The following is a 15,724-nucleotide window of genomic DNA, read 5'->3' as shown; positions in this document are numbered from 1 at the left end:
ATGCAGATTGGAGAATCCTTCTTGTGTCGAGAAAGTAATAAGTTACCTGGACAGTGACAAATCCATCATAGACGGTTTTCTCATTGTTGAGAGGTAAAAGTAATGGGTTGTCTTTTACCAGTGAACTCTCCATTGAACTTATCTTCGTTAAACTTTCTGTCAGAGGTCAAAACGGGAGGACCGCTTCCTTAGCTAACGATAGCAAGCCTGGCATAATAGCAGTGAAATTACGATTCTAAATAAGTCGGGAATCTGAACCAAACGCGTGATCTCAGATATTTCAGCTAATGCTACTAAAGCCCAATCCCCAAAGACATCCCATGGTATTAGCTTGGGCTAAACACAGTGTGTAAAGTCATGTTTGAAAACTTTACATCCCTCCATGAAGAACATACGCCGACGTCACCCAGCTGCCTTCAGCAACGGATAAAAAACATCGGAATTTCCGAGCGGGCGCCCGGTGGTGTGGCGTTTAAATGTCGGTTTGTAAATAAGTTTTCCTAGCTGTATCACAGAAATAGCTGGGCAAATAACTTTTCTGAGCAGCCGTCTGTCGCTAGGAGCTGCATGAAGCTTCGTTTTCACTCGTTCCTTTAACCAGGCTCACATATTCTTTTCTACTGGTCTTTCATTGCTCTGCTCAGGCTATAACTGCTGTTGTTCTAGAAAGGAGAATCTCTGGGACCGAAAACTAGCCAGATGAATAACCACAGCACAAATTATTCTGATAAAATAAGCCATAAAAAGTGATATCAAGTAAAAGAAGAGTGAGTTAACTTGTGGCCTAAAGCTATGAAACTGCAATACAATTGCTATAATAATAGAAGAAAGACCCTTTTTCTCATAACAAATGGAAATAGATTAATGCAAATTACAAATAATCCATTATATTGAGGTGTTTTGGATGTCATCTTTAGTTTATACACATCTCTCAATAAATTTCTTTCTCACTTTTGTCCCACTCATTCTTTCCTGTTTCTGAAATAATGCGATGTTGACAATACACTTATTTAGTGTGTAGTATCAAGGCGGACATGGAGAGTAATCCTTTATAAACAACTGGTATGTTTAATTTCATAAAATAACATGACAGATGTGTTCAAAAAATTTGGTGAACTGGCAGCCCAGTTTGTTGTTTGCTTTTTTCCTTGAGTGATTCTCACTATAACCGACAGTAAAAGTACTTTCAGACGGCTAGTGATTACTGCTGCGTCCGCCAGCTGAAGACGTCTGTGTTCTGTATTTTGAATGGACGGCAGCAAGGTGAAACTCCCTACCTCCGCACATCTAAAATCCTATTATACGATATGCTAGGAGATGCTGCTCTCCCCCTACTCCAGTCTCATCACCAAACCCAATAGAGCGGGATGTAGCTTAAAGTATAGGAATTGTTAGCAATATTACAAGATTAATATAGAAACTTTAGTTGATATCATACACATTGTTTAATTGCACAAATGGATAAATGAACTTAAAAGCAGATTCAGGACTGTGTTTTCTCAATTCATGTTTGTTCACCAGTGGTAAAGACACATGTTATTCAGGGAACTCAGATGCCAGTGAAATTAGATAATGCTTTGTTTTCTTCTGTGTGGTTTTTGTGGTTGCTTTATGCCAAAACATTAGCTGCACCTTTTCAAAAGCTCTTACTTTAATCGTTTCCTCCAGATCTCGTCTTTCCAGATCCTGCAGCAGCAACCACTCACAGTCTGAAAGTACCTTAAAGCTGCATTGAGTGATTTTTTTTAGCTACTTGGGGGCAGTGGAACAAGCTGAAATTACAACATTGACATATTATCCCCTAATGAAATTGGCAAATATGGCTACATTTTTTCCAAACAGTCGCCTGTTTACATATCAGGCCATTATGGAGCAACATTATCAAAAATTTGGAGACTTGTTTCTAAACCACCTGATAAATTTAAGTTGAGTATTCACTTTCCTTTTATCTTTGTTTGGGTCTCCACCAACTCCTTTAGCTGCTAAATGCTCCACTCTATCTCGACTCAGACTCAACCCCAATTTGGACTTGATCTTGAAACTGCTCACATTTGTTTCGAATTGCATGGCTACAGCCAAGCTACTTGGTATTAACCTGTAGTTACTTGTTTGGGCTACAGAAAGCATTTGTAAGCACAACGACACAATTTTTGCTATAAAGTGGTTAAAGAGGGAAAAAAATCAAACAGACACCTTGTGATTCTGGCTCATGATTAGTGTCTGTTGCTAACTTAAATCTATCAGCCAATGCCCTCCCTCAACCAGTGCGCATAAAAGTGCCTAAACATATGGCAAATGGAACTCTGGAGATGTAGCAAATTCCTATTCTAATCCAATCAAAACATGATTACCACAAAAGCACACTCCAGCAATGCACACTTGTCTTTCAGTTTCCTTTTGAGCCCATATTCATTCGGGGTGCCATGAGAGAGAGAATAGGAATGTGTGATTATACTGTACAGAGCTGGTGGGGGGAGTGTGTCAAAGCATGCATGCCACACAGTGTGCCTGGAGAGATTGATGTTTTTGTCATCCACCTGCTTCAAAGCTGTAAAAAGCCGGCTCATGCAAATACAGAAACCTAGCCAGGCAGACTCACAAACAAAAGAGGGAGAACCTCACTGCTTGTCTTTGCACATCTGTTTTGGAGGAATATCTGAGTTTCTGTTGTGAGGCACACTGGGCTCAAATGAACACTGAATCTGACTCTTGTGTCTGGGAGTGGGTAAGTGTTGAATGCCCTTTTTTGTTCTCTTAGGAAAATGGGAACAATTTAATGATTTTTTTTGTTGAATTTGAATGTAGTGCATCGGCACAGTGGCAGTGGGAGAAAGAAGCAGCTGCGGCAGTCTTCCGTCACTCTTTCTCTCTTTCTCTCTATGTCTTTCTCTTCGGCTCGCTCTCTCGTTCTTGTCACTGAGAGTAAATCTGCAGGCGTGCAGTGCGGCCGGCTTTAATGGCATTCCAGTTGCAAAAAGGGCATCAAAATGTAGCATCAGAGGATAGCAGAGGGGCAGATGCATATAGGCGGTGAGCTATCTGTCGTCTCCTGTCTCTGTCTGCTTTTCTCTCTATCTCCTTTCTCCCTCTCTCTCTCTCTCTCTCTGTCTGACCGTTCTCCCCTCCGCTGCCTCCAGCGCTGGGCTCCGTTTGAGAGAGGAATGATCTATGGTGCTTTGTTTATCACTGGCCATGGTCACTTCTCTGGAATGCAATTGGCTGGAACTACACCGTGTGGGTCCTGCACCCTGCTTCTCTCTCTCTCTCACTCTCGCTCTCTCTCTCTCTCTCTCTTTCTCTCTCTTTGAAGCAAGACATGAGCAAGGGTGCCTCATCCAACGTGCCGTTTTATCTCTCTCGTTCTTTTCTTCTTTTTTTTTCATGGCGTTTTGCATGTATCTGAATGATAATAGGACATATTGTTGCCTGGACCGGGGATTGATTGAATGGCTTGACAGCAAAATGTGTTGGAACCATTCAGTAGTTTGTGCATGCCCAGTTGTAGATTATCTTGTGTTTTGTCCCTTTTGAGCACGATTTTGCATTTGTACTTAGTCTTTTTTTTTCTTTTTATATGTCTATACAGTGGGAGGGTTTACAGCTTTTCATCTAATTTTCTATCTCAAGAAATGAATGTCCATGAGTCAGACTTTGGTGTTTTTAATAGACAAAGCATCTTCTATTTTATGTTTTTTGGGAAAACATCTATAATATGTCAGCACATTGGTCGGATATCGCGTATCGGCAGACACACACCCACAGACTTGGCATATGTTCTCTCTGAAAAAGATGTTAATTGTTCACAAATTAGTAGCATTTCTTTCTTTCTTTCTTTCTTTCTTTCTTAGCCTGTTATATTTTTTTTTACAAAGGATTAACTGATATATTGACAAAACAAAAATTAAATTTCCTCTCTTTTTTTAGTCTTAACTGTACAGACAGTATTATCCACATAAGAAGTTCCTGTTTTTAGGATCCAATTCAACTTCTTTTTAAAGTATGTCAAATGTATGCATTCATGTATACTGTATTTGGCTCGAGTTTAATGTAAACCGTGCAGAATGCTTAAAACCTGGCAGCACACACTCTGACTTGACAACACTTTCATGTATATGCTGATTCTCCCTCTATATACATATCACAACTGATACTCAAATTGAGTGAAGCAACCACCAGCTATCACTTTTGTTTCCAAGTGTGTTTCTCTATGAGTCCGTGTGTGTCTCCAGACAGGTGGGAGTGTGGCGTGTGTGAAGTCCTAGCTGTGGATTACAGACCTCACTGATAGGCTTGTATCCTGACTCTCTAACATGAGTTGATGGGAATTTTAGGAGGCGGGTGTCTGTCCTTCAACCCAAGGAGGAGACTCTAGGTGGAACTGGGGGTCACTGTGTGTGTGTGAGTGTTTGTGTGCTTATGTTCGCATTAGACCACAGCAGTCTGATGCTGATACTTGGATGCAGGTTGCAAATAACTGTTATTTTGTGCAACTCTAAGTGCAAAATTGAGGACATTGGAGCATGTCTAGGGTAAAAAAGAATACAAAATGATACAAGCATGTGACTTTTTTTTTTTTTAAGTTTATTTCTCAATCTGAATTTTGACAAAGCGCAAAAAACAAAAAAAACCAAAAAAATGTTATTTTAACTCTTATTTGTGGAATGGCAGCACTGGGAGGGAAAGATAAATCTTCATAGGCCTACATGAAAATCATTACAGGTTACATTGGAGTTTGCTGAGAAAAAGCATGGTGTGTATGCTACTTCCATGATTACTTCTGACCCTCACTTTGCATTCAGCACTTTATTTTATCGATAAACACCACAGGAATCATCCCTCCCCGTTGTGCCTCGACATACTCATCCCTTTGGCTGAATCACTGATAACCTTATCTATTGATACTATCTAGACAATTTCATAATCTATGCCAGGTCTCATATCCATGAGGCAGAAACCAAACACAAGGATGTGGATGCAATATATGTCCACTTGAGCTAATTAGTGTGTGAAGTGTTCTTGTTAGGCATACTGTGAAGTGCGATTGTTATATCTCCAACCCTAACGCTTGATTACTGCTGGCGTTTTACTGCCGACGGCTGCTGCAGAGATAGTGCTGGGATCTGATATGTCCGATGACTAATGGAAATTGGGAAATATTAGCAGCCCCTGTTTTGAAAACATGAAGGTTTTAAAAGAAAATTGGATGAAATTAAATGACATGACAGCCAAGGAAATCTTTGGTGGCACACATTAATTCTTAGAATTACCTTAATAAACTAAAACCTAGTAAATTAACATATCCTCCAGCAATCCTTTATATTACCCAAAATCTACTATCTCATTTAACCTTATTCTATTCTTTACACATCTTTCCTTTTCTCTTCTTCTCAACAGCTTTAGTACTTGAAAAAGCCTAAGTAGTGCCAATTGAATATGTTATGCCATACGCTGTATTATTGGACATGCTCTTCCATAATGCATGCATTCCAACAAGAATCCCTCAGTAATTGTGTGACTGAATCTAATATGGGTTTGAAATACAATGTGAACTTTGCGTGGGGGTGGTGGGGCGTAGCCTGCCGTGATTCTCCATCTGGCCTAGGCAGTATTGGAATGGACCATTCTCCGTTACCATGCCCAGAATAAGCTTCACTTTAGGGGATCAATTCTTTTATTATTAAAGTCGGTCTCAGTAGTGCAGGCTAATACATTCTGCATTGATCCCCACCCCCCCTCTCCCCCTTCCCCAAAATCTTTATTGCCATTCCTTCCAGCGAGGCTCACATTTAAAAAGATATGTTCGGCAGAATAAAGATTTTACAAAGTGACTGGAGGACAAATAAGCCTATAAACTCAGGTATTCACATTTTAGTGAGAAGGAAAGACAGGGGAGAAAAAGGAGTCAGAGTTGCCAGCAGGCATTTTGAATATCATTACCAGCTTTGCAGGGAGAAATTGAAATCATAAGCATGAGGAAAGTACCTGGTAATTAAAACTGTACCGCTGCGCCAAGTCTTTGATACCTGCTCAAGAAAGTATATGCAAGTGTGTTTCTGCCTAGATGTAGATATTGTGGCTGCACGAATTTCAGTGAGGTTTGACAGAGGATGTGACAGTGTATTCTGCACTTCTTTTTCCCTCTGTCAGGACGATGTCTGTTGATGAAAAGCCGTACAGTGTGTGTGTGTGTGTGTGTGTGTGTGTGTGTGTGTGTGTGAAAGCAGCGATGGACTGCTGTGGGTGGTGGCTCTGTCTCTTATTACTATGCACATTCCTCTGACTAGACCTGGTTAGTCTCCAGTTGATGTTTGCCATGAGTGCTTAGACTGAGTAGAAGTAATGTGTGTTGAAATTGATCAATTATTTCACCTATTTCTGAAATTATAAGCATTAGCACTGTTTTTTAATTGGCATTTACCATGATATTCATAAAGAGGAAAAACATATGCTCCTATCACATGTTAACCGAATGTGTCTTAGGTTCGTGGCCTGTGAAACAGCCACAAACAGCTTGACGTGGCTGTATCAAAATCAAAGCCTGAAGCAAGAGTGCCAGACCCTTATTGAACAAATTTGCACCAGTGAAGCCAGCAGTTGAGGACATTAATGATCTGGACCCACTGGGGTCTGGTGTGCCGCACCCACAGGCTAAGCGCTCGATCCCCAATCAATAGCTTTTTATTAAAATTGTTTGCAAGGCAACACAAATCCATATTGTTTTGCCTCGTACAGGGGTGCCCATGTGAAATATGTCGGACATATTTATATATTTTTTTCCAGATGAATGCAGAAAATGATTGGTTGATATGCATGAGAAAAAAAACAGAGGGCCAGTGGTTTGGCATTATTGGAATATCCATTTCAATATCGATTTTCATAAGAGATGCATTTGTGATTATCTAATTTTCCTTTCCCTCAACAGGGTTGAATTACATATTATATTATCCCTGGTATTAAGGCAAAATTAATAACACAAGTAATTATAATACTTATGTCTAATGATATGCTGCGAGAGCTCTATTGATTCAGTCGAGATGCATCTAGGGGAAATGGCTTGGAGCTTTGCCTGACGACAGGCGCTGCCATTGTGCTAAGCTCTGTGTGTGGAGTGGCAATATACGATCGACAGCAGAAAACAAGTCTCAATCCACAGTCCGCATTCAGTGTCATTTCATACTCACATCCCAATCCGTGGTCAGTGATTGAACTCCATTATCTAATCTGTTTTTACCTGTTTCTCATAATGTAACCCTCTGACGCTAGTTATGGCAGGTGCTGATTGGATTTGGACTTTAGATCTATTAAAAAAAAAAAAAAAACCCAAACATACAAAATATAAGATTTTTTTCATTTTACCTTTTTTACCTTTATTGATTACTGTGATCTGAATGAATACATCTGCCCTGTGTCTAAAGATGTCGTATGTTATATTACTGGTGGTGGTTATCTCGTACACAACTGTACTTTGTATGCCATTCCTGAGAGGCCATCACTGCACCAACTGATTGACTTTTATATACGGTATAAAGCTGTCCTTGGGCTGGTTCCTCCTTATCTGTGCGTATACATATGTGTAGAAATCAAAACCAATATGGCTTGAGCTTTCACAACAACAGGTCTTCGAACCCAAACAAACATAAGTTGTTAGTCCCTACCCTTTAAAACAACCCATAGGACTGTTTCCTGAATTACCATCCCTACAGCAGCAGGAGATATGCCACAGATAAGTTGTTAAAGATCATTGTGGAAAAACAAATATTTCATCCTTTTATGATGTGCGTAATAAAGGTTTGTATATTTTTAGGGAAAAAAAAAAACTTTTAGCGAAATATCATGCTTTGGGTTACAATAAGTACTTTTTAAGGTTTAGAGGACTGTTTGTTGTCACGGTTACGGTAATAAACAAATGGTAAAGGTCATGGTTAAAAAAAAAGCATTGACTGTTGGTTTGAAATGGGAAATGAACAGCAGTCTCCAGTGTTAAAGTCCAATGTTTTTTGGACTCATCCATCCACCTGGACCTCCTCCTTATGTGCACTTTGCCACTATATAAAGATATCACCTGACTTCCTCCCTTGCTCCCGCCATGATGACTGGCCACTTGTGGGCTTTGCCGCCTGAATTTAAACATGTCGTTGTGGGGCATTTTCTGAAACGACACTAACATGACTGCTAGATGAAGCTTAACAATAAAACGAAACCCCTTGGCAGTAATAAGATGCCTGCACACACAATCAGTGGGGTCCTTTTTTATGGAAGGATAGTCTCTTTCATAGTGTTCTACAAATGAATTAGGATAAAGTTGAAGCTTTGCATTACACAGCTTCTACCTGAACAATGTACAGAATTTCTTGAATTTGACAGGGGTATTAACTTTTGCTGAATTTACGTCACTTTAAAAATGTAAAAAGTAAAAAGCACTCTTTTGCTTCTAATTATTATTTTTTTTTAAATGTTCTTAAGATCAGTATTGGATGCTTATACATACCTATCTATGGATCTTCACTAGATATCCTTTATACTCTTGTGGCAGTGGTCTTTGCTTGCTTATATTGTCTGTATAGTATTTGTTGGTTTAAAAGTGGTCTTATGCTGCCTTTCTATTGTGATATTATTGTAAAAGACATTTTTTAACTCAAGGAGACGTTCACCTGCTTTAACAAAGGAAAAAAAAAAGGAAAGCATCTGTGGAAAACGGATGTGTGAGAGAGGAAGAAGATGAATAAATGGGGGCAAAGTGGGGTAATCACAAGAATTTTGTTGTACTTAGCAGTGGCTTGAAATTCGTGCATTACATTTTTATTACTATCATGACATAGATGTAGATTTGACCCCCACCTTGGCGTGATGTCAGCAAGGTAAATACTTTAGAATCAAACTCATCATGAGACTCTTGTAAAATGCACAATTTCAGTAATTTTTCAACATACTGGTGCTTGTCCCTTTTGTCAGCCTTTTTATTCACCTTCCCCAGATTATCACTTGTCCTTGATATCATGTCTCATCACTTCATTGCAGACTGAGTTTTTGCCTTTAAAGTGAGAGGACAGTGAGCTGCAGTTGCAAACACCTGCCAAAAGAGGGCAACATGATGCCAGAATTGGCCCCCCACCACCACCACTACTACCACTACCTCCTTCCAGAGATCAGCGCAAGCCGGTAAACAGGGAAGGTGGGGGAGTTGTAGGTGCTGGGTTAAATGTGTAAGTAACAATAATTTGCATTTACGCCTGGAACGGCTTTCCCCACGCTGTCAGTCTGCAGTTCAAAGCTCTCTTCCATTCTCCTGGCAACAAAGGCAGCCGTCTTGTCACACATGTGCCAGATAGTGCGGTGGAGTGGATGAAGTTCCTCGCAGTCAAGGTGTCATTATGGAAGACCTTGCCTTGGTGCAGAAGCCTGCTTCAAAAAACAAAAGGGGTGGTGGCGTGATGCAGGGGTAGAGATGGGAAATTAAATATGCCACTCTCCCTCCTCTCATTCTTCGTCTTTGCTCAGAAGTGGCGGTTCCAGACCCCTAAATGTGGCTTTGGGCCTCAGCCAAGGACATTCACATGCAGAACAGCCTCACGATGCTGAGATGATTTTGATTTTTTTATTTTGATTTGTCAGATTTGCGTTTGCTCTCTCACCTAGTGACTGTTTTCCATCCATTTTGCTCACCCTTTGATGAGGTGAAGCACAGTGGGCGACGCTCGTAGAAAAGGGCACAAAGAGCAGTAATAGATAATATGCCAACTAACACCTTTTGCCATCCCTTGTTTTTGGGTGGTAAAAATCCCACAGCTCATTTGTTGTATGATGTGACAGCACTGATGATAGGATGACAGATGTCTTATCAGCCCACCCCTCTGTGCCAACATCCACTATCGACCCTTCCTCCTCACCCCTCCTACCCCACCCACACACATTGAAACAATTTGCCGTTCGGATGGGAGTTGACCACAGAGCACAGCTGCATTGCTCAAGTATGGCAGAGCCCCCTTAACCCTACCCCCCCCCCCCCAGAAACCTTCTCTCTTCCTCCTCACTCCCCTTTACCCTCCCCTCCAGAGGAGAGAGAGAGTGATACGCCTCTTTGGCACAGCGCTGCCTCTTTGTTCCCTGCCAGGCCGTCTACAGGCGGCAGGGTCAGCATTAATTCATGCTCTGGCCAGTAGAGGACGACATGCCCTGCGTTGCAACAGGGGCACAGGGCCTTAAGGAGAGGAAGGAAAACCTTTGTGGTGACATTTATTCTCATTATTAAAACCAGCTGCCTATACCTAGTACTAATATTTGTTACCAGTTACTAATAAGCACAAGGCCTAATTACATGTACTGTAATTGGTTTCACATGGAACAACACTGTAGTGGTAGCGACTGTAAACCATAACACTGCAGCACTGCCCGTAGAACATTTCAATTACTTTGCACACGCAGTACAATTAGACATGTGGGATTTAGTTTGAAATCACTAGCATGTATGCAAAGACCCAAGGATGAAAGGATCTATCAAATAATCGATAAGTCATTCGATAGAAAATGAATCCACAACCGAGTCAAATTTCAAAATAAAATGCATTCTCTGGTTCTAGCTTCTCAAAATGTTAAATTTGAGAGGCAAACTTGGGACCGGACAGAAGGTTGTGGATGAATCCCCGAGCCCTTGAGCAAGGCCCTTAACCCCAACCGCTCCAGTGGAGCCGCTCAGTGGCCAGTGGGTCAGACCGTGGTTGTACTGGGCAGCTTCCAGGTGTGAATGTTTCCAACTGTGTGAATGTGGTCAGGGTGTTCTGGAAAAGAGAGGATGGCTTACAGCAAAACTTCCCTGAATAAATGAAGTTAAAAGAATGGTGAGCCTAACTGTTTCATATAATTATAAATTGAATATCTTTGGGTTTTGGATTCTTGGTTGGATAAGAGTACACTTTTGAAGGTGTCACCTTCAGCTCTTGAAAATTGCGATGGGTGCTTTTCACTATTTTCTAATGTTTGATTGACAAACAATTAATTGAGAAAATAACTGTCAGGTTAATCGATAAAGACAATAGTTGTAAGTTGCAGCCCTACAGAGATCATTTTCATTCTGTGTGTGCGTGTCAGCGAGGGCCATGGGGTGCAGGGCTGACAGGTTTACCATTTATCCGTCGCAGCGATTTTGTTCTATTTTGATTTGTTGCTCAGGAAAAAGAACAAAATTGACTTGTAATACCGTGCCAGGTGTCATCCTGACACACTGCTGACCTCCTAGACTGACACACACACACACACCCTGCGTTGTGTCTCTCTAGCTCTCTAATCCATCTGCACTATCTGCATCTTCTCCTGTAATATTCCTAATCCCACGCAAACTACACAGGCAGCAGCAGGTGCATTTAGGCATATTGTATGTAAAACAAACTCTTTCTTATCGTACAAGCAATTGAAACAAACACACTCATTAGAAATACATATCCTGCTCCCTTTTTGCTCTTTGTGATATTTTATCTAGGCTAATGTGGTATGGATATTCAGACTTCTGCTGAAGTCGTCATTTCGTTTCACCAACATACACTGTGTGTTTGCATATTTATTATTTTTGCCTTTTTTCCTTCTTGCCAGGTTTTTGTAGAACATTTAGCTAATTGATTATCACATGCCTTGGCCTCATCAGCAAACCGTTATTTTGTAAATGAATATTCAAGCGAGATTTCTCCTCTCTTTGCCTTTGTAGTAGATTATTTGTGGACAAAATATGCAAACATAGAGAAAGGCAGCTTGCTTTTCTGCCTCAGTGCCTAATTACATTTTGCGCTTGCACCTATACAGAGACACAGTGTGTATTTATAGCGGAGGAGAATGAATTCACACGCTCCCCCGGCTGCAATCGTATGCCAGGCATCTGCTTATGAAGTGGCTCTTTCTCTGGGATGGTTCTGCAACTGCTTTCCCCCCTCCTTCTACAAGAGAGATCGAGCTTGGGAAAAAGCGAGAAAGAAGAGAGAGAAAGGAGCTTAATTGCTCCTGCCTGCCGCCTCCGTAGCCCATCGCCAGGCTCATCTTCTGTGTGATCAATTTGACTTGTTTATGTTTATGCCCTATCGTTCTTCTCGCCATCTTTGTGAGGAGCCTTGTCAGGGGAGAGGAAATGGATGGCAGCGACAAGGAGGAAGAGAGAAATAAAAGAGGGGAAGGAGGGAAAGATGGACTGACGTGGAGGAGGTGGGAGGTGTGGGTGGGGTCAGAGAGTGAGGGATGGAGAGACAGAGGGGCTTTGACAAACAGAAAGCGAGACAGAGAATTTGGTGGGGGGGGGTATCTGCGACATCTCATGTCATCATATATGCAGATGCCTTTTGAAGTTTGCAGTGTGTTCCTGTGCCCGGTAATGTACCATGCATCTGTGCACTAGATTGACTAAAAAACCCCAAGCACCTAACTGCACCCAGTTAGGCTGCAGCAGCTAATCGTGCTTGGCAGAACATACTCTGCTTTAATTTTAGCCATAATGATGATGAGAGGGGCGAAATGATACTTTAAAGAGCAGAGGAGAGTGGAGGCAAAAAAAGAAAGGGAATGAAAAGAGTGAAAAAGGACAGAGAAGAGAGCGAGAGAGAGAGAGAGAGAGAGAGAGAGAGCGAGTGAGAGAAGCTGTGAAGGTGATTAGTTGTACTGGCGGATCTTGGCGGTGGAGGAGGTTGGAACACTAATCCTTGCTTTGGTTGGAGACATTTTCGCGCAGTAGGTCCCTTCTTTCCGCCCCCTCTCAATTTTAAGCCCCGTGTCAAGCTCAAGCCCTTCTTTTCCAGCGCTCACTTGCTCTCATTTCCTCTGCCTTCTGGCAAGCCATGCTATTTATAAGAAAAATCATTTTTCTTTTTCTCTCCCGCTCTCCCTCTCTTTCTCCTTTAATTCTTTCCTGGCGTGTTTGATTTTCTGCCCTGCTTAGAGAAGGTGCCCAGATGAGTGGCAGCCAGCCAGGGCTCGTCTCTTCTCGTCTCTTCCTCCCTCTCCTCACTTTTTTCATCCTCCCTCACATGTGACTTTTAACAGGGCTGCCATAAGCACAAAAACACATTCAATTTTACATTGAAAAACAGTAGCAGGCTGTTGCTGTTGTATATTGATGACTAGCTCATGTTCAAAGCCTTACTGCTGTTTTGCATAACCAGTGTAGCGATGTAAATTGGCCCTGTGCCCAGACAATAAGCCATAGATTTTATAGTATGACATCATTTATCCAGTGCATTATTTGATTGTTTTGGCTGGTTTCTAATTTGATGGATCTCACTGTTGTCTCTTAAAATAATCAGTATCACTTCTTCTGCTTATTCGTTCAGCTCAAAAGGAGAAAAAATATGTGTGTTTAGCACACTGGTGCTGCTGGAAGCTTTACTACATCTACTACTGCTTCCAATGCATATATTAAGCAACGTTAATCAGGTAAAAATAGCACAAATTGTAGCTTTGGCCTGCTTCGCTGCATATAAAGAAAACTGCGCTTTACAACACATTTACATTCATGCCAATACTCCATGGCCCGTTAATGCTTGGGGCCAGATATCATCCAAACTGCCATTGATTTGTTTGTCCTTTAGCGCTTTTCCGTGGTTCGGAAAGTGAATCATAACTTTTTTTTGTTGTTGTTCGTCTTGTTGTTCGTCTTGTTCCATCTGTTTAATCCATACATTCCTCGTTTTCCATAAATAACAGGGCTGAACTCAGCTTGTAATGTTGAGTGGTTTTGTTCTCAAAAGGATGACTGCAGCGCTCGAGGTGCTTCACACACACACGCACGACACACACACACACACACACACACACACACACACACTCTTAACCACGCTTTTAGAGGTACATTAAATTCTGAGAGCACCGAAAAGACACACTTCCATATCTTTGAGGCTACAAGTTCAAATTTCACAATGTATGCACAGCAATAACTGAGGAACACGTGAACATGGAACTAACTCATCAGCTGTTGAATAACACAGTTTAAAAGGTTTGATCTATAAAGGATGTCTTATTGTATTCATAACCTTTCTTCCCCTCTTCATTTCTTACTCTTTTTCTCATATTTCCTCACCTCTGCATGGCCCGAACAGCGAGGGGTCAAATTTCAACATTCATTATGCTGCCGTTTTATTTCACTATAAAATATTTGCAACTTGATAACGAGAGCTTGGGGAATCCCAGTATAGATTTTTATTTCATGATTCTGGAAAAAAAGATGAAATAAATCAATGAGAACAAACAGTCACCTGGTCAGATGGGTGGTTGAAACACAAACTTTAAAAAAATGACTGAAGTGGTTGGGTTTTCCAGTGTGTTTGTGGGAGATCAGAGACGCAAAATGGTTCATGTGATGGTTGTCTTCCAACAATCTGTATGTCATTTTGTGTACGTGCCGTAATGTAATGCAGACTCTACACTGGCCCTCGTGATTTTTTGAAAATCTCATAAACTGCAGGCTTTCAGGCTGTTTCAGCAGTGGAATTTTAATGTTTGTCTTCATACTTTGGTGCTAGCTGCTATATATCAACCTCAAACTTAAATTGTTCCTCTTAGTTTTCAGGGAAGTGGGTTGGGGCCTTATATTCATTTTCTAGAGGTTGGTTTATATGGTAATGCACACCAAAGGCAATTTAGCCAGGTGTGTGCCATGAACATAAACACTGTGTAAGAATGGTAATTGTGCCATTTATTAAGCCCGAGCTGTGTGGGTTTACCTCCAAATAACCCTCACCAGCCATTGAACCTGTGGCCAACAGCTGCCACATAGCACTGTCAGGACTCAGAGCTCTGTATTTAAAATGCTGTAGGTGGGGAGAATCAAATCTTGCAAAGTTTAGGCTAATAGATAAAAGGAGGCAGACTGGATAACCCTGTACATCCATTTCTGTTCCTTAAACAGAATAATGTAATTGCTAAACATCAGTTGTTGCAATGTTGAGCTAGCTAGAACGTTACCTAACAGATGTGCTTGAATGGCAGATGCAAAATTATAACAGCTTCTTTCTTTTATTTTCCAGTCCTTAAGCGAGCATTCTTCTGTGATAATTATGTATTAGTGTTACTAGTTAGAACCTGGAAAGTCATCCACTAACTAACTTGTTATGGCTAGTATTGTTTTTCAGTTGGATGCAAAAAAGTTTGCCTTTGAAATACAGAACAGACACTGTCATTTGAAAAGCATAAATATGGTTTATAGCAATGTCTACTGTGTGTGTGTGGTCATATTTTCACAGCTTGTTACCATTTCTATCAGTTATGACATCATATACTCACCAGCAAATTGTTCAGAACTGGGAAAACGCTGCCGACGCTACAAGGAAGTCCGGAGGGGCGAGAGACACGAGCAGTCAGTCCATTAAAACAGTTTAACCAGATCATCTTAACCATTTCATGTGGAGGAAGACACAAAAGTGGGTGCACCCATAATGCTGTGGTAATAATTCCTAATTGCACTGGAAAACAACTGCATGTTCGGCAGCTCAAAAAAGAACCAGAAAGTGGACTAAAAGCAGGTAGTATGGGTGACAGCTTTACTGTTTGCCTTTGCTTTCTTTTCCAAACAAGTGTAACTAACTTAAATTAGCCATTTATTCAGGTTTTTGTTGTCTTTTTGACTTTTTAGTGCTGTTCTTTTGTTCCAAGATCTCAGTAATAAACTTTGTGAGTACAGCGTTAACATTACTTGTGGGAATCATGGTCAAATTTACAGACCAAAATTGTAATAAACTGCAATTATCCTTTAACTGTT

The 15,724-nt window shown here is 41.0% G+C and overlaps 1 protein-coding gene across 2 annotated transcripts in view; it reads right to left on the bottom strand.

The window, feature by feature from the left end:
* The window catches only part of fancl (FA complementation group L), a 28,906-nt gene extending 28,487 nt beyond the window's left edge, over window positions 1-419 (bottom strand). For both annotated transcript variants that reach the window (XM_040138763.1, XM_040138764.1), the window contains exon 1: window positions 47-419. In XM_040138763.1, the coding sequence (XP_039994697.1) occupies window positions 47-133 (87 nt within the window). In that variant the 5' untranslated portion in view covers window positions 134-419. The remainder of the gene's footprint in view (window positions 1-46) is intronic.
* Between the last annotated feature and the right edge of the window lie 15,305 nt (window positions 420-15,724).

Source organism: Xiphias gladius, chromosome 11, assembly GCF_016859285.1.
Source record: "Xiphias gladius isolate SHS-SW01 ecotype Sanya breed wild chromosome 11, ASM1685928v1, whole genome shotgun sequence".
Lineage (NCBI taxonomy): Eukaryota > Metazoa > Chordata > Actinopteri > Istiophoriformes > Xiphiidae > Xiphias > Xiphias gladius.
Note: the sequence above shows the minus strand (reverse complement) of the source record. Positions and strands in the feature narration are given on the sequence as shown.